Source organism: Pantherophis guttatus, chromosome 4 (assembly GCF_059756535.1).
Source record: "Pantherophis guttatus breed Tessera chromosome 4, ASM5975653v1, whole genome shotgun sequence".
Lineage (NCBI taxonomy): Eukaryota > Metazoa > Chordata > Lepidosauria > Squamata > Colubridae > Pantherophis > Pantherophis guttatus.
The window spans coordinates 120406470-120433302 of NC_142066.1; the positions used below are offsets into that span (position 1 = coordinate 120406470).

Sequence of the window (26833 nt, forward strand, 5' to 3'; positions counted from 1 at the left end):
TTTACGCATCACATCTGAATTCCAAGCTAAACTATTTTAGTTACTGATGTACTTAATGCTTTGTTTATCCCAGTATTCTAGCTTTCATTTCTTTACAATCATCTAGATGTTATCCAAACAGCCAATATAATAACCTTCATAATTGTGGCTCATTTAATAAATACTTAGTTTTATTAGTGAGTTGTTTCACTCCTTGTAACTTTTATCCGTTTACTGCTATGGTTTTATTGACTGTTAATACTATTTGCAATTCTCCTGAGAAGACGTGTATTCTGAAGAGTAGCACACCAAGAAGTCACAAGGTACGACATTCAGCACACCACTGCTCCTTCCGAGCCCCTTCCTTTGACTTTTGTTTGTTCCCGTCGTAGCAGTTGAGGAAAAACAGCGTCAAAAGGGGAGGGGCCACGAGAGTAGGGAAAGGTGGAAGCCATAAGAAAGATTAGGTTCCTGGCGCATTATCTGCACCTGAGCAGTAAACGCCTTATCCTGAGTATTTTGGTTAGGAAATCGACCTTTTCGCACAATTTGATTTTCGTGCAGGTGGAGAGCAGGGTGTATGCGGGGTTCTTTCTCTTTTCCTTCCCAATTCCCGTGAGGAGGAGGAGAAGGAGGAGGAGGAGGAGGACGCCACTGCTGCTACGCCAATTCATTTGCCTGAAACTCGTGTTTTGCATAACAAGAGAAAGGTGTGCGTCGTGCATGCCCGGGGACAAGTGCTGAGCAGCGGGGGAGGAGGCTTCTCCGGCAAGTAGCATGCATGGCTGGGAGCTCCGTTAAGATGCAACCTGCGTGTGACAGGGCCGACTCGCTGCTCCATGACCGTAACGCCACAGACATCAGAGGCCAGGAGCAGCAAGTGCAGTTGCGGCAGAAGCTGAGGGAACTACCGACGCTGCTCCGGAGTGGACTCACGCTGCGGAGAAAACGCTCAGACGGCGGAGGCCGGGTGAGTGAACGACGCCGGGGGCCGCGTGCTCCCAAGAATTTACTCGTCTCTGTTACGGGGCTTGGCCTCAGCAAGCCAGTGGGTGACTTGGTACCCAAGGAAGAAATCTGTGTGTGTGTGTGCGCGCGCGCGCTCGTGCTATGGAGCATTTTGCACTTTGCTTATTTTTAAAGTTAAAGACCCCCGACACGAAATTGATACCGTTATTCGTGCATAATTACCACGAAAATAAAACAATTGGCGCTAGGAAGGGACAGTAGTGGTATTCAGTAAGAGAGTCGTATTCTCTTAAACTCCAGACTTTAATCTGCCTGTGTCATAAGGGAAACCTGCCTTTAATCTGTGTGAGATTTGCAAAGACCATGTAATCCCTGTAATGTTTTTGGGAGGGTGGGTAGGGGGCTATTGACCTCAGTTCGCTGAAATTAGGCATCCGCAGCTGGAATGGAGGCCATGTTGCAGAGCAGATGTGAGGAGATAATGCAGTTCTTCGGGAATAATAGTTCACTCAAGAGCCTCTAGATGTGCAGCTGTGGGTTATGCACCACCGAATTCAATGAAATTGTATCCTAAGTAAACACAGATTGTATCCAACAATGTAATTTTTTTTTAAAAAAAGAATGGCCTTGCAGGGTGGGCTGGGAGAGCGTTGGAGTTTAATCAATTTATCAAGGTACCAAGTTTTAGTTGGCTATATAGTTTTGCATGTCTAGTCAATTTCTTGATTCAGTGGAATATTTACTATAATTATCTACACTAAAATAAGCCACTTAATCTGTGAGGTACATCAGTCAATATATTGATATCTTTAACTGATTTACTGTTTAACCTTATATATAATTGCTAAGGCTACCCATTGCAATGGTTAGTCTTCCTAATCAAACCCAGGTCTCACATATGCTATCAAGGAATACAAATTAAATGTGAGTTGGCCAGCTTGAAGAAGTGTTAATGCAAATATTCTGAGAACAGAATATGCATGGATTAATCATGGATGTGGGCAACATGCCTAGAATTAGGAATTGTAACTGGTTGGTAAAGTCAATATCAGTAGTACATAGAGTAGCCTGAAGCTATTAATTACTAGTTTTGTATTTTGCTGCATAATTTGCGTATACCGTACATACCGGTAGTAGTCCTAGGCTTTCTACCACATTTGAGCCCAAAATGTGTTGCTAAGTGAGACGATTGTTAACTGAGGTTTGCCCAATTTTATGACCTTTTTTTTGCCACAGTTAAATGAATCATTGCAGTTGTTAAGTGAATCTGGATTTCCCATTGACTTTGCTTGTCTAATGGTTGCAAAAGATGGTCACAGGACAGCAGGGGACAACACTGCAGCCGTCATAAATAGGAGTCAGTTGCCAATTCAGTTGTCTGAATTTTAATCACATGACCATGGGGATGCTGCAATAGTCATTAGTGTGAAAAATGGTCATAAGGCACTATTTTTCAGTGCTGCTGTAATGTTGAACAGTCACTAAACTGTTGTAAATTGAGGACTACTTGTACTTTTCTGAAGAAATATCAATGCCTCAGTGCTACAGTAAAAGTAATTGATACATTAATTTTTGGTTATAATCTAATATTTGCTCACCTGGGAGTAAATATTGCATTTAGTCAAAATTATTTCTGAATGAATAGTATAGAAAAACACTATTGATTAAGCAATATTAAGACTTCATCATAATTTTTAAATAAAATTTGTTTCTAGCTGTGATGTAGTTTTCCTGATGTTTGTGGATAAAAACAACTATCATCTCTCACTGACTGGAGATTAGGGTTGAGCAGTCAAATCTCTGGAGCCACATCTTGCCTTTCCCTCCTAGATGAAGCAGGCACGTGTTGCACTGTGCATTATAAGAGGATTCTCCTATAAGATAAATGGAGGATGTCTCCTAATATGATGTTTTCTGTCAGCAGTTTTCATAGGCATTTCTAATTAAACTAAGAATCGAAAAAAAACTTTTCTATCTAGATTGAGAAATCCTTCATTTTAATACCAAGTTGCTAAGAAGTCAAATCCATGCATCCATGAACATGCTATTCTGTTTGCAATAGCCTGAGGACTTGGTTGTTGTTTTTTTAAAAAGAAAACAGTAATTACCTAACCCACATTGGAATCTAAGAAAGCAAGCATTTGTCAATTTAAGATAAAGGTAAAAGTTTTCCTCGCACGTATGTGCTAGTCGTTCCTGACTCTAGGGGGTGGTGCTCATCTCCGTTTCAAAGCCAAAGAGCCAGCGTTATCCAAAGACATCTCGGTGGTCATGTGGCCGGCATGACTAAATGGCAAAGGCGCACAGAATGCTGTTACTTTCCCACCAAAGGTGGTCACTATTTTTCTACTTGCATTTTTTATGTGCCTTCGAACTGCTAGGTTGGCAGAAGCTGGGACAAGTAATGGGAGCTCACCCTGTTACGCGGCACTAGGAATTCAAACCGCTGAACAGCTGACCGTTTGATCGACAAGTTCAGCATCTTAGCCACTGAGCCACCACATCCCTCTATTGTCAGTTTAAAGGGGGAGATAATCAATTTTTAGAAATAAATGATTATATGTCATCCAATTGTTATCAACTGACCATATAGACCAGCAGTGTCAAACTGGTAGCCTGTGGACTGGATGCATTACGTGCAGGTTACGCCCACCCCAACTCAGCGAATGAGAAAAACATCATGAAACATCACATAATGGCAACATGACATGGCGAGTTTGATGCCTGTGATATAGATAGTCCTTTCGTAGGATGATCGTAGGGTTCCAGAAGGAGCTTGGGGAGATATCTGACTCCCTTGTCCACAGTCCGGCTGAGTCCCTGGTGCCTGCTTGGAATAGGGCGGCATCTGGGGCACTGGACCGGATTGTGCCTTTGCGACCTCTCCATGGCAGTGGATCCAGGAAAGCTCCCTGGTTTACCGAGGAGCTCTGGGAGATGAAGCGCCAGAACAAACGTCTAGAACGATGCTGGAGGACCAGTAACTCCGAATCTGACCGAACACTCTTAAGAGCCTTTATTAGGACTTATTTAGTGGCCATATAGGCGGCAAAATGTTCGCATTTTTCTGCACTTATTGCATCCGCTGATTTGCGCCCAGCTGCCCTATTTAGGGTGACTTATTCCCTCCTTAATGTAGGGGGAGTGGAGGAGCCCTTGCAGAGTAGAGCTGAGGAGTTTGTGCAGTTTCTGTCGGATAAAGTTGCTCAGATTCGAATGGACCTGGACTCTGATTGGGCAATTCTGACCGAGATGACGGGGGCAGATTTTAGTCCTATTGTGTGAGATGAATTTGAGCCTGTGACTCCTGAGGAAGTGGACAAGGCTGTAGAAGCGATGAGTTCCTCCACTTGTTTGTTGGACCTGTGCCCCTCTTGGCTGGTTTCGGCCAGCAGGGAGGTGGCATGAGGCTGGCTCCAGGCTTTAGTTAATGCATCCTTGAGGGAGGGGTCCTTCTCATAACCACTAAAGGAAGCGGTTATAAGGCCCCTCCTCAAGAAGCCTTCCCTGGATCCAGCAGAAATAAAGTACTTTCGTCCAGTCTCCAACCTACTCTTTGTGGTAAAGGTTGTAGAGAAAGTGGTGGCACTTCAGATCCTGAAGGAAATGGATTATCTAGACCCTTTTCAGTCTGGCTTCAGGCCTGGCTACAGCATGGAAACTGCTTTGGTCATGCTGATGGATGATCTCTGGTGAGTCTGAGATGGGGGTCATTCCTCTATCTTGGTGCTACTTGACCCCTCGGCAGCTTTCGATACCATTGACCATGGTATCCTAGGACGACTAAGGGAGTTGGGAGTGGGAGGGACCGTGTTACAGTAGTTCTCCTCCTATCTCTCTGTTCGGTCACAGTCAGTGTTGGCAGGAGGACAGAGGTCAACCCCTAAACCCCTCATTTGAGGGGTGTCTCAGGGCTTGGTCCTCTCTCCCCTCCTATTTAACATCTACATGAAACCGCTGGGTGAGATCATCTGATGATACGGGATGGGGTAACAGCAATATGCTGATGATACCCAGCTGTATATCTCCACCCCACGTCAGTTCAGTGAAGCGGTGGATGTGATGTGCCAGTGCCTGGAGGCTGTGAGGGTCTAGATGGGAGTCAATAGGCTCAGACTTAACCCAGACAAGACCGAGTGGCTGTGAGTATTGCCTCCTAAAGACTATGTCGACTGTCCATCCTTGGTTCTGGGGGAAAAAAATTGTCCCCCTCAGAACGGGCTCGCAATTTGGGTGTCCTCCTAGACTCACAGCTAAGATTAGAGCAACATCTGGCAGCTGTAGCTAGGGGGATCTTTGCACAGGTTCGCCTGGTGCACCAAAATGTGACCCTACTTGGATCAGGAGGCTCTCCTCATAGTCACTCACGCCCTTGTCACCTCACGGTTGGACTATTGCAATATGCTCTATATGGGGCTACCCTTGAAGAGTGTTTGGAGACTACAGTTGGTCCAGAATGCAGCTGCATGAGCTGTTGTGGGTGCACCTAGATACACCTACATTACACCAATTCTCTGCGAGCTGCACTGGCTCCCTATTGGTCTCCGGGCACAATTCAAGGTGTTGGTTATTACCTTTAAAGCCCTACATGGCTGAGAGCCAGGCTATCTTCGAAACCGCCTTCTACTGCATACTTCCCAGCAACCGGTAAGATCCCACAAAGTTGGTTTCCTCCGGGTCCCATCAGCTAAACAATGCCGGCTGGCGGGCCCACGGGGCAGGGACTTCTCTGTGGCTGCCCCAGCTCTCTGGAACCAGTTACCTCCTGAGATCCGGACTACCCCCACCCTATTGGCCTTCCTGAAAGTGGTGAAAATCTGGCTTTTCTGGCAGGCCTGGGGCCATTGATCTCACTGTTGCAATCTTGCGAGATCTGGCCATGAATGGTGTGCATGGGCTTTTAATGTTTTAAAATGTTTTTAAAATGTTTTTAAACAATTTTTCTATGTTTGCATTATTTTTGCTGTAAGCCGCCCAGAGTCCCTCAGGAGTTGGGCAGCATAGAAATGCGATAAATTAAATTAAATTAAATTAAATTAAATTAAATTAAATTAAATTAAATTAAATTATCAAATCAAATCAAATCAAATCAAATCAAATCAAATCAAATCAAATCAAATCAAATCTTTTCCCAACTTGACCCATCGGGTCTTCCAGCAATGTTTCAATTGCTGCTGTAATTAAGTCCACCCTGCTGCAGGTGTCTTCTATTTTTTTCATCTTTTCCACTGTTACACATTTCTTGACAGCTAGACCTTTGTATAATACATGTCAAACATTTGTGAGAACTCTTATTGATTTGTTACACAATCTGTTTGTCTTCCTAGCTATCCAATTATTGGGAGTCTTCTCTATCACCAGAATTCAAAAATATTAATACAGACCTATTCTGCTTCTTCAAAAATTCAATTCCCCTCCCCTTTTTATAGAAAGTAACAGGGAATCCCATGTCTTAATTTTAATCTTTGCAGATACAGACATACTCTGGTTTCTGAATGTCTTTCCAAGGCCTTCATGATTATCCTGCAGTGTATTTCTTGACTTGGCTGGTTTATTTATAGTTGATTCTAAAACACAGAATTAATCCACCAACTTTAGTGATTTCATTGACAATACAATGGCTTATTGCTGTGCCTACTGGCACTTTAATCTTAGTCACATTGTTCACTGGATTTTTTAAACTAACTTCATTAGAACTTCCAGATCATTTACATTTTTAATCATCAGAGTGCATAGGGCAGATTATTGGTGCATAGGGCAGATTATTGCTGAAAAAAGGGTGTTATGACTGTTTTTCACGGTTATGACCTTTGCAGCATCCCCATGATCACATAATCAAAATTGAGATGCTTGGCAGTTGGTTCATATTTATGACCATTGCTGTGTCCCAAGGTCATGTGATCATCTTTTGCAACCCTCTGACAAGCAAAGTCAATGTGGAAGCCTGATTCACTTAACAACTAGGTTCCAAACTTATTGACTACAGTAATTCACTCAAAAACTGAGGCAAGAAAAGTCATAGAATGGAATAAAACTCACTTAACAAATGTCACACTTAAGAACAGAAATTTTGGGCTCAATAAGTCAAGGACTACCTGTATAAATTTCATATGCAGATTTTAGAAATCTTCCTGTTTTATCTTTAAAACTGGATTGGAAAATGTGAATATTGTTTGAACTTTAGACCTGTTATGATTCTTACTATGAAAGAATTAAACATACTTCATGAAGAATGTTTTTGGATTATTCCTGTATTATAACAGATTTATCAATATAATTCCCAGTGTTTTATGCTGCAATTAATTTATTTCCAAACCATTATGGATTGATTCATGGCAGGCTGTAAAGGGCTTGTTATTAAAAATATAGCTTTGTATGAAAGTTTGGAAGCCAGTTCTAGACAAAATACAATCTTGATTTGCCTTTATGTGCCTCTCTTTCTGAGGAAGACATTTCCATCAAAAAATTTTCTCTCTTTTAGAAGAGAAGGAGTATTGTCACTGGAAATAAGCTATAACCAATTCCCTTATGTGGGGTTGCTTTTTAGTTGACACAAGAAACATTGCTTTTATGTAGCAAAAATGCTTGTCTTATTTTTTTAATAGTATTTAAGAAATTGATTTGTTACTTTTGGGGTTGGCAGTATCTCTTCATCACCATTTATTTGGACTGAAACTCCCAACAGGTTAAATTAGTTTAGTTTAGTTTAGTTTAGTTTAGTTTAGTTTAGTTTGGTTAGTTTAGTTTAGTTTAGTTTAGTTTAGTTTAATTGTGGGATTTAGACCTCAAATTATTCTGAGATTTGTGCTTGCTGATTTATTTGACATTACTTAACTAGTATCAAGTTCTCTTACAAGCCTATATGTTTCTACAGTATATACATAAAAGTTATTTAATTGCACTGTGATATAAGGTACATTTTTTCTTTGAATATTATTTGCTCACATGAACACTATGTGATTGCCCTCCCACACAATAAAGAGTTATAAGCATAGTTATTTTGTAATTTCTGGACATTCCATCATCCAATAAGCATAGACAGTGGGGAAAGGAATACTACAGTTTTCATTATCTCTAAAATTATGCCATATATGAATATATGGAAAGAGTCTTATCAGATTGGTGGGAAAGGTGGTTTTCTGATATTCATTATTGCACTGCAGCAATGAATATCAGAAAGTACTCCAGGAGATACATTTATTCCCAGAACAACTTTTTCTTTCAGTGGAAAAAATGTGAGGAAACTTGTGCCTTGATCTTTCCTTCAGAATCTGGATATAATTGTAAGATTCTGCTGTTGACTACATTTGGCTTGAAGTATTATTAATAAATCTAAATAGCCATGATCTACCACATAGCCTGTAGGATCATATCTATTTTCCCTATTTCTATTTTGTTCTGATCAAGGAACAGTCCTGGAAAGTTTTAACAGGAATGTATTCTTTTTCTTATTCTGCTTCTGCAATTGGCAGGACACTAACTGGGATTCAAGCTTCTAATGCAGGGGTGTCAAACTCAAGGCCTGTGGGCAGGATCCAGCATGCGGGGTGGTTAGATCTGGCCCACAGGGCTGCCCTGGAAACAGTGAAGGACCGGCCCGTGGTGCCTCTGCCCTCTGTTTCACTGCAGAGGCCATCACAGCTGAAAATGGAGCTCAGGAGATGTTTTCACTGGCAGAGTACTTGGGCCCCCACAGGTGCCCACAACACGAGTGATGTCAAGATGGCCACGCCCACCCTAGCCATGGCCCCTTGCCCCCCTGAGGTCAAACAAAACTGTGATGCGGCCCTTAATGAAATCGAGTTTGACACCCGTGCTCTAATGCAACTAGTAATCTGTAAAAGAATAAATTGAATTTATTTTGTATAAACTTAAACCATTGTATTATACAGAGAAAAATTATATTCATGAAAGCTATATATAAGTTTCAGGAGTATAATGAAACTCTGTACAGTGGAACAGTAGAAGAGTAGAGCTGTCAACATCCTATTTTGAAAAAGATGATTCCTTATTTACAAGAACTTCTTGTAATATAAATTGAATTTAGACTAGCACTCTAGTCATTACCAAATTGGAAAGCTGTAGCAATTAATGGAGTATCTATAGAAATATGGCAAACAAATGAAGAAAAATCAGTAAAGTTTTGGCTAAACTATGATATTCTATGAGTCTACATACTGATACTAAAAACGAGGAGCTAACAGTGTGTTTCAACCATACCTAACATAGTTATTTGCACATGCTAGCAAAATAATTCTTAGGATCATCCAACTTGGATTAGAGATCTACATGGTAGGAGAGCTATTAAATATTCCAGATGGCTATAGAAAAAGTTGTAGAGCAAGAGACATTGATATTTCATTGATTATTGAAAGGTTTGTGTTAACTGCATCAAGCTGTGGAAAATGGGAATTCCAGAACATCTCATTGTCCTTATGCAAAATCTATACACGGGCAGGAAGCCACAATCTGGATAATCAAAACACAGGCAAAACTGTAAACTGTTTTATTTATTTAGTCTATCTGCTGAATATATTCAGAGTGATGCTGGATTGGAAGTAAAAAGTAAATTTTATAATTGGAAGGGGAAGCATCAGTAACCTCCATTATGATGATGATGTTTATAGCTGCAAATAACTTGCTTTTAGTAATGAAAGTTAAAGAGCACAGTAAAAAATAACTAAAATTAAATATAAAAAAGGCTAATGACAAAAGTGCAGAAATGAACCTTTGAATTGACAGTGAAGATATTGAAGTGGTAAATAGCTCCTCCTTTTTGAGATTGACTATCAACAATAAAAGGAACCAGCAGTAAGAAATGCACTTGGTACAGCAGCCATAAAGGCCTTGGAAAAGATATTCAGATGCCAGAATGTGTATATATCTACAGACATCTTAATCATACAGACACTCTATAGAAATGTAAATTGGACATTAATGAAGCAGGCTAAAGTGTATTAATTCTTTTAAATTTTGGTGTTGCACAAGGCTCATGAGAATGCAAGATAAAGGATCATCTAACAAATCAATCCAGAGTTCTCATTCAAGGCACAAATGAGAAGGTTCAAATTATATTTTTGACACATCATGTGAACCACTAGCTACCTTGAAAAGTCTATAATGCTGATAAAGGTGAAAGGAAAGAGAAGACGATCTGCACTAATGTAAATGGACTTGATTCACAGCGGCAATGCATGCAGCGTTGAAAACTTTGAGGGACAGATTGAGCACAAAACATCATGGAGAAGAAGGTCTGTCTGTGTGGTTCCTAACAGTCAGTACCAACTGAATGGGATGTAATCACTCAACATCTCTCAATGCTGTTTTCTAGGGGGGAAAATAGGAGAGGTCCATTTCTTTCTGTCTTGTTTATGGGCTTCAGAGATATTCACCAGTGCTGAATATTCTGATGGTTGTGTTACTGTATATTATGCATAGAAGAAAAATGACAAGCATTATATGCTTCCTTTTTATATGCATCCTCTTAGTTTTGTTTTATTAAATTAAAATAGATCCTTAATCGTGAACCCTTAGAAAGATCAGAGTTATATAATGGTATAGCATGAGTATTGTATTAAACATGAAACAAACAGAAGAGGAATCTGAAGGGAGTAGCACAAAGTATCAGTACAGATGATCATTATTATTCAAGAAAAATCCACACTAGGCAAAACAAATAGATAACAAAACCACAAATAATATTGTCTTAAAGTTTTTCCTTCGTCCCATAGAGGTCATTTGAGAAGTGTAGCAATATTTATTATCCTTCTGTTCAGTAGTGGGTTTCAAAATCCGGCGTTACCGATTTGCTGTCGGTAGCGCAAGTGTGCGGTGCTTCTGCGCATGCGCAGATCCTTTTTGATGATGTCTGGACGGGTGGACGGAGCCTCCCGCTGCTGCCACTACCGGTTCGCTGAACCGGGACGAACCGGGAGCAACCCACTACTGCTTCTGTTGTGACTGGAACTTATTAACAACTAGGACTTCATCTCATCTGCTAAGTGGTTTCTGAAGTGAATAGCTGGTGGTGCAAATCATGCTGTCTTCTCTCATCATGCAGTTCTTTCACAATTTTATGGGGGGGGGAGAGAGGGAGGCACTTGATTGCACTGCATAACCTTAAATGGAGTGATTTCTTTATTCACCTGCTGAGCAATTGTTCTGAAGGAGTTCTGCTGAGGGGAAATGACTTGCAACTTGCAACTGGAATGACCCAGTAAGATCTGCCACAAGTGATTTTTCACTTGACTTGTACAGCCCTAACCTTTAAATATTCTAAATATATGCAAAAGCATGTCTACCTTTTTATGCACATACATGTGGGTATATGATTATGGATGTTTGGTCTCTGTTAATTAATCTGCAGATAATAAACCACCCATACAATGAGATAAATCAAATGAATAATCCTACAGCTCCAGACTTCAGAAGTCATCAAGCTTTCATTTCAAAACAAGACAGAATAGTGTTTTAATGTTGTTCATTGGGGATTTCATTCAGCCCTTACTGTTATTTGGATTGAGATTTTCATCAATAAACTATAAGCCTAAATAAATTAAAGGACACATTTTGATTTTATTTGTGATTTGTTCTCTAGTCCCCTTTCCAATTATTATCCAAAATATTTTCATTCTGTACAGTAAATTTCTAGAGCTCATGTAATAATAATAATTTAATCAACCATGTCTCAGTAAGTTTGTAGAGATGCTAATCTATTTCTAATAGCCTTTTTATAAATTGTTAGGAAGATTGGAGGAAGTAGATCTTATAATACAAGTGGACTGCAAAATTGAACATGTATTAAATAACAAAACATAGCAATTCATTGTCATTAAAATATGTCATTGTTATTAAAAATATGTCAGAACCATATTAAGTAACAACAAACATGTTGTTTCCAGACCGCTTATTTAACACAGTTTTTTTTCTACACTAATTTTCTAATCTACATGGAAAAGTTATCCAGATTTCCATTTTTTTAAGTTTATAGCATATAATAAATGCACCAAAGAAAAATTCCTTGTGTGTCCCATCACACTTGGCCAACAAACCTATCCTATCCTATCCTATCCTATCCTATCCTATCCTATCCTATCCTATCCTACCCTACCCTACCCTACCCTACCCTACCCTACCCTACCCTACCCTACCCTACCCTAATCTAATCTAATCTAATCTAATCTAATCTAATCTAATCTAAAGAAAAATCTTTGATAGTATACTGCAGGGAGAAACCATAGATCAGTAACATACCTAGATTTCTTTTGATCTCTTTTGCTTCATTGCCGTTAACTTCTAATATTAATAGCCCACTCTAAGTGGTTTATGATGATAGCATATTGCTCCCAACAATATGTATCCTTATTTTATTGAAAATTATTTAGTTTCTTGATCAGAATACTATGAAATGAAACCTGAAATAAAATATTGAAGAGAATGAAGAGGAATTATTTCTATCCTCATATTCTCTAGATGATATCCCTTTTTTGAGTATTGGGTGTTTTAGTCAAATAAGATGCATTTTGAATAATCCTGTGAATTTTAAAACTTTTTTTTTTAGTAATTGGGAGCAAAAAATCCTCATTCTGTCCCCCAAAATCACATTTTTCTAATTTCCAAAGATTAATAGAATAGATTTCATTGTCCATTTTTTGTCTACTTTTTAGAAGGCATAATGATGGTAGATCACATGTTCAATTTTTGTTATCTCCAAGTGTTGAAAAGTTCTTGAATGTAAATTTGGGAACTGCTTTAGTTAGTAGCTGGATTTATATACTGCATGGTGCTATAAATGGTTTGTTTGAGTTAGGTTTATCTTTTCATTTGAATCCAGCCCAGTATGTTTCAGTAGACCATACTTGACAAGCTGGGCCTTAACATTTATCACCTGTACTGCTCTCATTCAGCAGAATTGTTGGTGTCATAAGAAGCAATAAAATCCAAACTGTTTGAAAGTGATTGATTTTTCCTTCTTTTCCTTTCTGTGTTCTCTTTCTGGCTGGTGACTATTGTCTGTAGGATTTACTGCAAGATCAGTTATTACATGCTGCCACTTCTTCCTTCCCTGGGAGGCTTTTGACTCATTTATTATATTACATTTCCATATAGCCATTCCCTCAGAAGCTCAGGTAATAGATAGGTATTATCTATGTTATTATCTCAGCATACTTGGTCTAAGAGCTATAAACTATAAATCTAAGAATACTTTAAAATGGTCAGAAATGGATATTTCACCTGGAATTTGCACATGGTCTGCTGTAGAGATATTTTCATAAATAGTCTGTCTGCTTTTGTACCAATCTGACCAAGTCGTTCATTGGGAAGTGAAGGGAAATACCAACTTGGATATTGTGACAATCTAAACCAAAGCAGTTGTAACATTGCATTAAGTTGGGTCAAATTATTGAATTCTTTGGCATAAAGCAGTTCTAGTGCAGAACTGCAGGCATACTTGCTTAGTGATACATAAATCAATTTCACTTATACATCATATTAAATAAAAATTGGCTTGGTTTCTCCCTAGCATAATGTGTAAATCCAGCCACTAGTTGCCAAATATGGTTTATGTCTTAATAGTAACTATGATCCATAGGAGACTATTCTAATCAAATAAGTATCCAGTTACAGGGCCAGGCTAACTCACTATGAGTGCTAAAGAGAGAAACTGTTCTTTAGACAGATCTATTAATTATTTTCTGCTAATAGCTATACAGTGTTCAAAGAGAATAAGCCATTGAAGGTTGGTTGTTGGAAATGATAGAATGAAGACTAGTGTTTTCACGTCAGTTTGATAAATAAAAAAAGCTCCAATTTATGGTCTTCCCAGAAATTCTAGTTGGTTACTATAGGGACAATAGCTAGCTTCATATATAGCTAAACATATATTTGTTTGTTCATGGTTTAATACTATGCATGAATCCAGCTCCTATGGTTTGGTAATACCATGGTTAAGATAGTATTGCCTTAGCATACTGAAATCAATGAAAAATAGATAATTGATTATCTCTACAGTAAGAAGCTATTCTCACTTTTGTAAAAAGCACCTAATAGTATCTGGTCTATACTGTCTTGGATCAGAAAGCAATATTGAATTTAAAAATATACTTTATAGGTAGTCTTCCCTTTAAACCTTCCCTATAAAGGTTCCACCATTGGAACCTTTACTGAGTAATGCAGCCATTAAGTAAGACATCATATGGTAGGGACTTGGAAAAATTTACTGCCAACTTCGCCATTGACTGTTTGTTGGAGCCAGCTATGCAAATGGCAATCATGTGACAGTGGAACATTATGATAGTCATAAATGCAGATTGGCTGTGAAGTGCCAGAATCTTGACAAAAGCACTATAGGGATAGATACTGAGAGAGTTGGAAAGGCAAGCAACTTTATGTTACCTTTTCAGTGTTGTCATGATTTCAAACTGTTGCTAAATGAGGATTTATCTGATACTATCTGTATCTGGATTTTATTTATGTATTTTTTTATTTACTAGATTTTTATCCTGCCCTTATTATAGTATGGTAGTTCAAAAGTAACTCAAAGTTGTGAACATACTTAATAATTGTTTCCCCTCCTATTTTACCCACAACAACAATCCCTGTGACAGTGGTCCAAAGTCATCTAGCTGGCTTTTACATTGTTTTCTCATTATTTTTATACTGTATAAGTAGAAGGTGGCTCAAAGCCATGAGGTTCCTCTTTATAATCATACACAGACAGTCACAAAGAGGATATTTATAACACCATAGAACTTTGCCAAAATCATCTTGGTATTTATCTCATACCACGTGGCACTTTTCCACTTGAATGCCATCACCTTCCTCATTCAGTTTATTTGGGAACTGTTTTTTTCTTTTGAAAATAATGAGTTTTGAGACATTTGACACCAATGTTTCCGAAGGTTCTAGTCATTCACACAAACTGACATATACAAGAACAAAGTCTTCTCTCTTTATGATTTACTGCAAGTGGATCTCTTGTTTTCCCCCTTTCATGTTCCTTTATTCTAAATACATGTAGGGAACCAAATTACAGGTAGTCCTCAGTTTATGACTACACCTGCAGTGACCATTCAAAGCTACAAAGTCATTAAATGAGGGGGGGCCGCATTGCAGGTATATGAAGTCCTCACTTTAATGATGTTAACAGTGAGTGCCAGGATTGCTGTCATTAAGTTATGCAGTCACATGATAACACATTTTAGGACTACATTGCTTAACAATAGAAGTTCTGGTCCCAATGGCCATTATAACAACATGGTGATTAAAGACTATTAGCAAAGACATTATATTAAGCAGTCCTTTGCAATAGTGGTAGCTCCCTTTCAGAAGACAACTCAGGTAGGGGAAAGAAAAAAAATGAAAATAATATGGTGTTCTTTTTACCTTACAAAGAAAGCAGATCTAAAACAATAGGTTGCTAAAAATTTGATTAATTGATATGTAGAAGCATTTACCACTTTAAGGTAATGCTTAATAATTTAAGGTAATTATAAAGTAATAATGAAGGGCTATTTATAAAAGTAAATGAATTTTCAATTTTAAAAGTGTTGATAAAAATCTGTCAGTTTAAAGGAACCCAAAAAGTCTCTGGAATTTAGGGAAGAATTAAGATTTCTTTTAAAAAGTACTACAAAAAGAACTTCAGTATTTTATAGGCAAAATATTTGTGTCAAGTGATTGGTAAGAAATGTTTTTCTTTATCTTTAAATTATTCCTTATTGTTATACTTTTTATTTTTATTTACAGATTGTATCTAGGAGAATTTCAAATCCTTATGTGGAAAATCCTCCTAATAAGGTATTTGTTAATGTTGCTTCTATATTTATATTATTATAGAAACTTTAGTCACATTCCTTCATTATTTTGAGCTATTTTATACTTAAATGCAAAAGTAGTAACAGCTCCTTTTTTTTGAGCCAATAATTGCTGTGTGAAATTAAATTTTAATATATAATTATTACTGATAACTAAAATGTATTTTAAAAGTTAATGACATTGTGCTGCACTAGTTTGCTGTGTCTTGCAACTTTTATTTAGTTGTAATGCTATATATATAACTGTCTAAACTGCAAAATTTATTGTCCTTCCAATTTATCTTCTTTAGATTTATGGAGAGGATGCCTTGTGTGCTGGAAGAGCTCTCAGAAATTTTTTTCTGTTACAAGCTTCTGCTCTGATAAAAGATAGAATGTCTCTGACAGGGCTTTGCAGGTAACAGTGTATTTCTTATTTTAACTAAATATCATTTTGTGCTTGTTCCTTCATTCACTTGCATTGGATCTGAATTGGTCACCATGCATTTTTGGTTTGGCTGATCGCTTTCCAAGTTGATACTTCTTAATCCAAAGCATTCCTGTAGTGCTATGTAAATACAAAACAGAATAATATGTTGCCATTTGTGATGGATTAACAGTGGGCCGTTAAAGTTTGCATAATTTTACATACAGCATAACAGAATTTGGCCACATTCAGAGAAATTACTTCATATTGATCTGATAATAATTACACATATAAAAAAAAGGGAAACATTTCCAGGATAGTTTATTAGGTAAGGTGTTACAAATTGAGCCCGTGAATTGTTATAGAAGATAAAGTATAGCATAGTGATGGTTAACCTTTTTGCCATCGCATGCCAGGAAAGGGGGTGGGGGTGGGGGAAGTTCACCCGTGTGCGTGCCCACACCCATAATTCTATGCACCCCACCCTGCGCATGCGTGTGCAACCCCCTCCCCCTTGCTCCTGGCACACGATGGCCTGGTAGGCCTGTTTTTCTTTCTCAGCTGGCTCCAGATCCTCTCTATGCATCTGGGGAGGGTGAAAACAGCCTTCCCCACCCCCTCGGAGACCCTTCGGAGGCCTGAAACAGCCCATTTTCCAATTCCTGGTTGGACAGGAAGTGACATTTTTTGATATCTCCATCCTCCAGAGCCCCTCTAGGAGTCTCTGGAGGCTGGGGAAAGCAAAAAAGGTCAGTTCCTGTCCAATTGGGAGTTGGGAAATGGGCCGTTTCAGGCTTCCGAGGGGGAGGGGAAGGCTATTTTCACCCTCCCCAGATACATAGAGAGGATCTGGAGCCAAGTGAGAAAGAAAAACGGGCCTCCCCCACCGACCCTCCGGAGGCAGGAAACAACCTGTTTTCCTACTGCTGGGTCCAGAAGGCCTGAAAATCAGCTGGCCGGTACGTATATGCAAATCAGAGCTGAGCTGGCGTGTCCTCTGATATGGCTATGCATGCCACCTGTGGCACACGTGCCATAGGTTCGCCATCATGGGTATAGCAGGACATGTCCACAAGGGCCCAATCTAAGCTTTTATGGTATTTTTTTGGTATTGGCCACCAAAACTGCTGTAGGAAATAAGTTGCAGTGTGCTACGATTACAATAATCTATTGTAAATAATACATCAATAGATTTAGAAACATATTTTCAATGAGACTGATAAGCCAGATCAGTTTTGCATAATTTTGAAATATCTTTGAAAGGGTCAATCTCATTTTGACTATACATTTTTATTGGATCAACGTTAGCAGTTTATTCCATAGACTGTAGAAAATTCTGACTTTTTGCTGGGTCATGAGAACAAATTCTGGCAGTGTTCCAGTTTTGTGTTTCATAAGATGCTTGTGCATCCAATGTTGGAGCTTTGCCAGAACTCCCTTAAGTCTTAGGTTAGATAGACAAGCTATAGGGCAGTGTTGGCGAACCTTTTCAGTGCCAAGTGCTAAAACGGGAGCACCAGAAACCGGAAGAGCAGCTCCCTGGTGCACATATGTGCGCTGGGAAGCTGAGCTTCTGGTTTCCGGTGTGCGCATGCATGCAGGTCACCTGGTCTTCTGGTTTCTGGTGCATATGCATACGTGAAGACCAGCTGTCTGGTGCGCATGCATGTGCTGGAAACTGGAAGCTCAGCTTCCTGGCGCACGCATGTGTGTCAGGGAGCTGCTCTTCCAGTTTCCAGCACTCCCGTGCACGCAAAGACCAACTGGTCAGTGCACATGTGCACAGTGGAACCTGGAAGAGCAGTGGGCAATGGCTGGCGTACCCGGAGAGATGGCTCTGCATGCCACTTCCAGCACACGTGCCATAGGTTCGCCATCACGGCTATAGGGGAATGCAGAAACTAATTTTGGTAGTTCCTGCATTCCTGCATTTTAGATTCAAATGTGAGTGTCAAAGCCATGAGGATTGAACAGGCAAAAGCAGAGTCCTGTCAGAACTTTCTATCTGCTGTCCTGTCCAGGCAGAATGAGAACAAGTTCTGAGAGTGGTCCAAGTAATGTACACACCTGTTGGGTCTCAAATAATCATTCACAAATAGTGCTTTAATTGTTCTTTTAAGGATATTTGTTGGTATTGCTATTTTCCAAGACCCTAGGAACAACTCAAATGTTTAAAATGATATGCCACTCGCCTTCCCCAAAGCTGAGTGGTTTACCAGCTAACTAAGGGCCTTCTTTGAAATTCTTACAGTAAGATGCAGCAGCAGAAGAAAAAAACATAAATTGGGATTGCAACCAACCAGGTTTCTGTGACAACAGTAAACACTAGCAGGTTTCTTCATAACGTATCTCCCTGATTACTGAAACTGAATGTTGCTAAGTAGCTGAATTAGAATTGGATCTGGGCTATGAAAGTGTGAGCAATTATTAGAAAGAGATTCAGAAGTCTAATATCTTGCTACTATTTAGTGATTTTTATCTGGATTTTGTTGTCTTAGTATAGCATAGTGTTTGATTGTGAGTTAGTATGTGGTGTGTATGTGCAGTGTATACTGTATGCATAGAAAAGAGAACAAACCAGTTTAGTTGATCAAATAAGTAGGTGACCAATCAGCAAAAACATGTTTGCACTAGGTAGATTCATCTCATCTTTCATTTGAGTGCTATATCAAGGAAACCAATCACTTGGTAAATTGTTCACCACTGGGCCAATGTGTGACATATACCCTCCCTTGCAGCAGGTGTCCCTGTTTGAGGCAAGCACTTTCAATTCTGTTGCCAAGCATATTTGCTGCCTGGGATCATGTGGAAATCTTGTTTCTTCACATTTTCCCCTTATAACTGCAAACATAAAAGGCAATGAGAAATAACCAGAAGGGAACTGATATTCTAATGGAATCTTATTTAGTGATTCCAAGTTCACAGCACACAACATATGATGAACCATGTGAATTTGGGCTAGTAGACATTGTGGACAATGTAGGAAGGAGGGAATGATCCACGAGACTTCTGGAGGCAGAGCTGAAGCTATGTCAGACTTTGCTTCAAGCTTTGAGTCATGATCTACAGCAGGTCTATCAAACTGGTGGCCCATGGGCCAAATTCAGCCTGCGGAGGCCATACTCACCCCAGCTCAGCAAAAGAAAAAAACACTGTGATACATCATGATATATATGGCCTGTGATGTGATCGAATTGACACCCCGATCTACAGTTTGAAAATCCCCAAATTAGGCATTTTTTTTTCTTGTGGCACTCTTAACTATCCAGCTATGAGAAAGTACTGGATTAGAATACCCGAAGGTCCCTTAGATGGTTGTATAAATTATGAAAACCAAGCAAAGGAAAAATTAAGGCCAAAGTATTTATGATGTTCATATATGAACTAAGTTAATCTCAACAGCCATCTCTTTTTGGGTCTTTGTACGGAGAACAATAGATACAGCTGAAGTGCTGTAGCTATTAGGCCTCTGCAAAAAGTTTAGAGTGGGATTTGCTCCTAGAAAATTCAGCACAACAAGGCTCTCAGCATTTTCTAGATAGATTTTAATTCAACAGCTATTCTAGTAGAAATGACTCACAGCAGCCATACAGAGATTCAAGTGGCTGTTTTGATAGCTACTTCTTCTGAATATGTAAACTTCATGGCAGATGTTGTAATGTAACCAGTCTTTGGAGTGTACACAATTACACTAAACTGCAAAGTTAGATATAAAAGCATGCTCATCATTTGTGTCGCTTGGATTCATTAAATATATGCTGGATTTCAGTTTAGGTAAGTGTATTTCATCATGATATGAATCAAAGTACAATGTATGTTTATTCAAATGTAAACCTGACATGAGCACTGAACATATTTTCTTGTAAATGCTTCATGATTACAACTTTGGTCTTTGTTTTGTTAGGCAAAGTTGCATTGGATCTGAACTGGTAGACTGGCTTTTGAAGTGCTGTACATTCATTAATAGCAGATCTACCGCAGCTGGTATCTGGCAGCTACTACTAAATATGGGAATTGTGTTTACAGGTCAGTTTTACAGTAGCAAGTCCAACCTGTTGTGCAAAGCATTTGATTTGTCATGTTTTCCTCTTTATTGGAACATTAGATTTACAATATATACAAAAGAAATTAAGAAAAAAGAGGGGTATTATTTGAAAATAATCTCCCTTTATCATACATTTGTATCTTTTACATTTTGAATAATTACAATGATATGTTTGCTAGATATTTATGCCCATGAAAGTAATAATATATATCACCCTGGTTATTTTTTATCATCTTTTTATGGACATTATTTCTTTTAAATTCTAAAATCTGGCCAATTTCACTGTATGCTTATGGTATTTGAAATTTTTTTGACTTAATATGCATTCCTTTTCCTATTATTTATCTCTTCCTTCTCTTCAATCATTTTTAATGATATTTTTTGATAGTAAAGCCCTTTGGGGAAGGCAGCTGTCTTCTTGTATTCAAAGGTGGTAGGCATGTCCACACACATTAATAAATATATAGCTCTGATATGTACCTGCGTTCATCTTTTTTCACGTGTTACCATATTTATCATGAACCCATCCACATCTAAGCCATTGCTCAGTCTGGCCTCTCCATCCACCTTCTTTATTTATAACTGAACTTCTTGTTCATCTCTCCTCTGTATCTTTTTGTTCTGTCCTAGGCTTCCTTAGAAATTAAACAGCACAAACTTAGTCCTGGCAAACCTCTTTAATTCATACGGCTGTAAATTACTTTCATTTACAGTCCGCAAGGCTTGATAAACAGTCTTTCAGAGGAAGATTATCAACACCCACCTATCTCACATGGAATGCTGCCAAAGAACTAATTTCCGGACACTGGGCAAGGCCAAACATGTCACAGAGTCACAAACAAAAGTTTCAAATCTTGAATCGGCCAGATGAACTAATTGTTTCCTGCAAAAGTTCACATCCCATTTGCTTCCCTTTTATGTCTTATGGGAAGGGCCAATCATCTCCAAGCCTTATTCCCAAGTCGACCCTGTTTCCTTAATTGTTCCTGTCTCCTGGCAGTTTTGTGCATGCGCACACTGGAAACAGGCTCAAACTGTTCTTCTGCCTCACTGATGTCAGACTCCGGAGATTCTGGAGGCAGCAAAGAACTACCAGATGGCCTTAGCCCTCTCTCTGCCTCCAACTCAGAGCCATCGTCTGAGCCTTCCCCAGACTCCAGGACTAGCCCACATTCCTCCCCAACCTCCTCACTGTCCAAATCTGCTGCCAGCTCTGCTGGTGGGCCACAACATTTTTTACATTGGTTCTTGCTATGATTATCTTTTCTTCATGTAGCTCAGTATGACTTGCTTAATGTAACATTTCATTTCTTTTTATGGAGTACTGTGCTTACTGTACTCTGTAAGGCTTTGAATCTTTATTGAATGAGTTCAGCATGACTCTTGAAAAACATTTAAGGTATCTTCACTAACATGGGAAGTTTTTGCAACATAGGGTTTGGATAGAAATATAATTAATGCAGACTCATCCATCAGCATCTTTGTTGCATGAGTTTTTTGTTTTGTTCAAGCCATACTAAAGAAGAGCTACTTTTCAGTAACAGCTTGTTACAATCATATTTTCCCCAGCTTGTAAGCTCAGAATATGCACTCCAGGGGTGAAATCTAAAATTTTTCCCTACTGGTTCTGTGGGCATGGCTTGGTGGTGGGTGTCCTGTGACTGAGTGCGTGTGGCCAACTCGATGTCACTCGCAGCCACGCCCACTCAGTCACAAGACCCCCTTCCACCAAGCCACGCCCACAGAACCCGGTAGGAAAACTTTTTAAATTTCTTTCTCCCACGGCTCCACCCACCCGCCCCATTCCCCGGACTCCTACTGCTCACCTTTCTTCCGCAGCTGGCTGTCAGGGAAGGCAAGCACCCGAAAGGCCCCGGAGTTGCTCACTCTCCTTCTTGAATGAGCCGCTCTTGTCCATGCACTGGCTGCGCAAGCGCACATTGTTTATTTAATTCAGCGGCAGGTTGGATGTGCGCTTGCGCAGCCAGTGCATGGACCAGAGCGGCTCATTCAAGAAGGAGAGTGAGTGACTCTGGTACCTTTCAGGCGCTTGCCTTCCCTGACAGCCAGCTGCGGGAGAAAGGTGAGCAGTAGGAGTTGGAGAATGCACCATTCCTCAACTCCGGCCTTGCCGCAGAGCCGCTGTCTGCTCGCCCTTTGCCACGCAGCTCTGCCCACCTGCCCCATTTCCCAGAGTCGGTGATTGCACCATTCCCGGACTCCTACTGCTCACCTTTCTCCCGCGGCTGGCTGTCAGGGAAGGCAAGTGCCCGAAAGGTAGTGGAGTCGCTCATTCTCCTTCTTGAATGAGCTGCTCTGGTCCATGCGCCGGCTGCGCAAGCGCACACCCAACCTGCTGCTGAATTAAATAAATGATGTGCGCTTGCGTAGCCGGCATGTGGACCAGAGCGGCTCATTCAAGAAGGAGAGTGAGTGACTCCACTACCTTTCGGGCACTTGCCTTCCCTGACAGTCAGCCGCAGGAGAGAAAGGTGAGTAGTAGGAGTCCGGGAATGGTGCATTCCCCAACTCCAGGGAATGGGATGGGTGGGCGGAGCCTCCAGCTGCCATTGCTACCGGGTCTCCGATCCACCGGCCATCATCACTACCTACTCGCCTGAGCCTGTCCGAACCGGGAGCATTTCACCCCTGATGCATGCAGTTTATTTTTTCCGCTCAGTGAAGAAGTTCTACAATACAAAATGGAACCATTTCATTTGGATGTATGCTGTGAGAATAGTTTCTTAGTTAACCTGGCTTTGTTTGTTGAACAGAGTGCTTTATAATAATGTTATTTCTGGTTAGCATCTTGTAAGGAGTCTTTATAGGAGTCTTTATAGGAGTTTATCATGAAAGAGCTTTTCAGAAAATGATAAAAAATTTTTAAAGAGGCATAACTCACTGATAGTGTGATAATTAGTAAAATGCTGTTTGATGAAAGCTGCACTGGTCTTCTACCTACACAAAAACTTGTGAAGAAATAATTGGTTGGCATATGTATATTGGTCTTTGCCATCTTCTTCAAATTGACTACATAGACCAGTAGGTTTCTGAGCCTTAGCCATTTAAACACATGTGAACTTCAACAGCTAGAAGTCTCCAGCCAGCATGCTGGAGGTTGCTGTGGTTGAAAAACATGATGTGAACACACTCATGTTATTTGTCGTGCAGTGGTTTGGAAGTATTGTTTCCCTTTGGTTTATGCCATTTTCAGAATATTTGTTTTCTACCTTTCTAACTAGTCTACAGTACTAGAATTCTTGGGGAAGAGGTTCCACCATAGAAATATTCCCCTAACTCTGTATAATTTTCAAGTTTATACACAAAATGCCAGGTTTTTCTACTTAATGAATTGTAGACTAAAGTTGCATGTATGTATTTGACTTGTGATAATCAGGAAAGAACCATTTCTTTAAAAATATATATAATCATTTTTCCCCTTTTCTTTAAACAGTGGATAAGCAGATATATTTTCTAGACAGGTATGTTTTCTACCAGTTCTCATCTGATGAATGCACATACCTATTCTGTGAATATGAAGGAGAAAAAGGATGGAAAAATGGTGTGAAATTTCTACTGAAGATGGTGCCTGCTACTTCTCCAAGCATGAATACGTGTAAGCTGTAAGTATATTTCTATTAGTTACTGACTGACTTGCTTCACATATACATTATATGTTTTGAATTTTACAGTATGTTATGAGTCAGTTTCTTATGAATTACCTTTTCAAACAGTTTAATACAATTTAAAACTATTGCAAGTAATTTTTAAAAAAAAAACCTAAATCACTAGTGTGAAATATTATATATAAATATCAATATAACATATGTACCATTGTAAAAATGATTATAATGGTTTAGGTTTATAAAAATAAATCTAAACCACTATGTTAAAAAGAGTATTTTTTTCTTACGATTTATACAGAAATCAAAGTATAAACTTAATACTTAACATAATAAATGAACAGGATATTTGCTTGTGAATAGCAATAAACCCTATCTTTTTACTTTCTGCTTTCTATGTTTTATAAAACCTGGTGCTACTTATGTATCTTTGTAATCACGTATATCACAGTATCTAACAAACATGCATGTTGTAGTTTTCCTTATTTTTAAGCAATTTTAGTTAAACTAAAAGGTTACTATCTTGGTCTCAATTAGTTTTGTTAGTGATGGGCAAAAAAACATCAAACCTAATACATAATTAGGTACACAGATAGCACTAATGTCATAATTGAGGCTGTTTAATTTTGGCTTAATTTGACTTGTGATCTCAACTACCATCACCATAATATAAATCTGTATTATTGTGGTTATTTAATAATCTTGATTAAAGAATCGATGAGTTAGGACAATATGTGAGCTTTATCACATCATGTTACTTTAACATAGTGACAAATTAAAGAGCAGGACTGTTAAAATAATCAACGAGTAATGACAAATAGAGAGAGGACAGCGGAACATGAGATTAAAAAAAAAATCTCATAAGAAATTTACTGATGGGACAAACTGAGATTAAAACATCAGATACAGTAATCTGCTAGGTTTCATGTACTCACTGGAGGCAAAGTCAGTGGCTTTCTTGATTCTACCTGTTGATCACAAGAAGCTAATAATTGAGGTTTATAACTTTAATTCTTCTTCCTTGAAATTAAACTGAAGAGTTTATTTTCTTGGGGTGCCATTCTTAAATTAAAGTTGCTGTTCAGTTATGTCATTCCAGGAAACGTAATAACAAACCTATAACATTATATTTTCTTAATATAAACATATTCGATAAAAATAAAGGCATTTGGTTGTAGTGGTGTTAGGAACGTTTTAATCATTTATATTAATATATATTAATCATTTATATTGACATATACATCTGATATCAAGCTCTGAGCGGTTCCCAATCAGCAATCAAAACACCAATGACAACATAATATAATATATAGATATATTAAAACCATAAATATTAAAAAAAAAAAAACCTCTAGGACTAAGCCTAATTTTTAACATACCGTTCCTCATAAAATCCTCTCATCCACCACATCTCTTCCCAGCATGTATGGGAAAAGCTAGGACTTCAGAGATTTTTGGAAGGCTTGGAGGGTAAAGGCCTGCCAAACTTCAAAAGGAAGGCTATTACAGAGGGCCAGGGCTGCTATGAAAAAGGCACACTTCCTAGTTCCCATAATATGGTAATGTTTAAGAGAAGGGATTAGGAGCGTGCCCACCTATCTGATCTGGTAGAATGGGTAGATGTCCTTAGGAAGAAGCATTCATGCAGATAACCTGACCCTGTGTTGGGTTTAAAAGATGATAACCAGAACCTTGAATTGTACCTGGAAGAAAATAAGAGCCAGTGTAGTTTGCATAGCAGAAATACTACATTGGCAAATCTAAGCATTATGTCTTAGTCATAGCAGTCTAATTCTCTGTTTTCCCGTGCCTTCAGGGAATTCAGACCAATCTTACACCTCAGATGTACTATGAGCTTTTATTTGCTTTTTTGTTTCAAAAGGGATAACAGAAGAATAGAAGAAACAGCTGAAAGCAATGCAGAAATTCTTGCTCGTCTCACAGCAGCAGTAAGCCTTTCTTAAAGATTAATTTGTGGGATGATTTTAATTAGTTACTTAAACAATGCATTTCTTGTATTTGTATCTGGACTGTAAATCCTCCACTATTGATTAGCAGTGGAAAAGGAAACAGTGATAGTAATTAATATTACTTGTAGAACAGTGCTAGTTATTAAAATAAAAAAACTCAGGGTAAGCGTACCTAAAATGCGAAGCAAGAGTATTAAAAATCCTTGGACAGTAAGATATATTATTACTGAAGTTGGGAGATATTTTTGCATAATAGAATATGAAATACATGTCGCTTGTTTAGAGTATTTAAGGCATTGCTGAGAAAGATTTTTCTCAGAGGTCCACTGAATTCAAGCCAGTTAAAGAGGAATTGGGCACGTACAACTGGTCTGCATTAGCCTGGAACATCTTTGCCAATTCTGACTTTATGATCCCAAGCTCCCAAAATATCTTCATTTGGCAACACATTATTCAGCTCTCTGCACAAGAGTGTGCAGGAAGACCAGACATTAAACTATTAATTCAGATTCCTATCCACATGAAAATAAACATTAATACCAAGGATTAGGCCAAGATATCTGAAAATGACCACCGTGGGCCAGTATTTCTGCTGTACTGTTCGTTTAATTTCAACTGAAATAAAGGTTTAATAATTCAGCACTTGTTCCATGCAAACCCCATTTAACAATTGAGTGCATATATAAGCAAAACTAAAAGAGTAAAGAAATAACCTGAGCTATGTATCTTGTAAAAATGATAACACTTAAAAAAAAATGTTTAAAACAGTTTTTTTCTGTTCATCAATTGGCAGCATTAGAAACCCTGTGCATAAGAGAATGTGCTTAACTTTTATAAATACAATAGCTTTCACCCTCATGTCTTTGGATTATGGTGCCCTTCATCCCTGACAGTTGATCAGTCATACTGGTGTTGATGGAAATTGTAGTGTTTATTTTTAAACATGCTTGTAAGGATCTCTTTGATTTTAGATAGCTTTGAAATACAGTTTTTTTGCTTAGCATGTAGACTGAATTTATAAATCA

The 26833-nt window shown here is 38.7% G+C and overlaps 1 protein-coding gene across 2 annotated transcripts in view; it reads left to right on the forward strand.

Annotated features, from left to right (window-relative positions):
- Positions 1-395: 395 nt before the first annotated feature.
- Positions 396-26833, forward strand: part of RAPGEF5 (Rap guanine nucleotide exchange factor 5) — a 135423-nt gene continuing 108985 nt past the window's right edge. Inside the window, exons 1-6 of one of the 2 annotated variants that reach the window (XM_034402445.2) lie at positions 396-949; positions 15697-15747; positions 16055-16161; positions 20075-20196; positions 23670-23838; positions 25721-25787. In XM_034402445.2, coding sequence (XP_034258336.2) covers positions 761-949; positions 15697-15747; positions 16055-16161; positions 20075-20196; positions 23670-23838; positions 25721-25787 — 705 coding nt within the window. In that variant the 5' untranslated portion in view covers positions 396-760. The remainder of the gene's footprint in view (positions 950-15696; positions 15748-16054; positions 16162-20074; positions 20197-23669; positions 23839-25720; positions 25788-26833) is intronic. The other variant, XM_087892702.1, reaches the window with a different exon arrangement.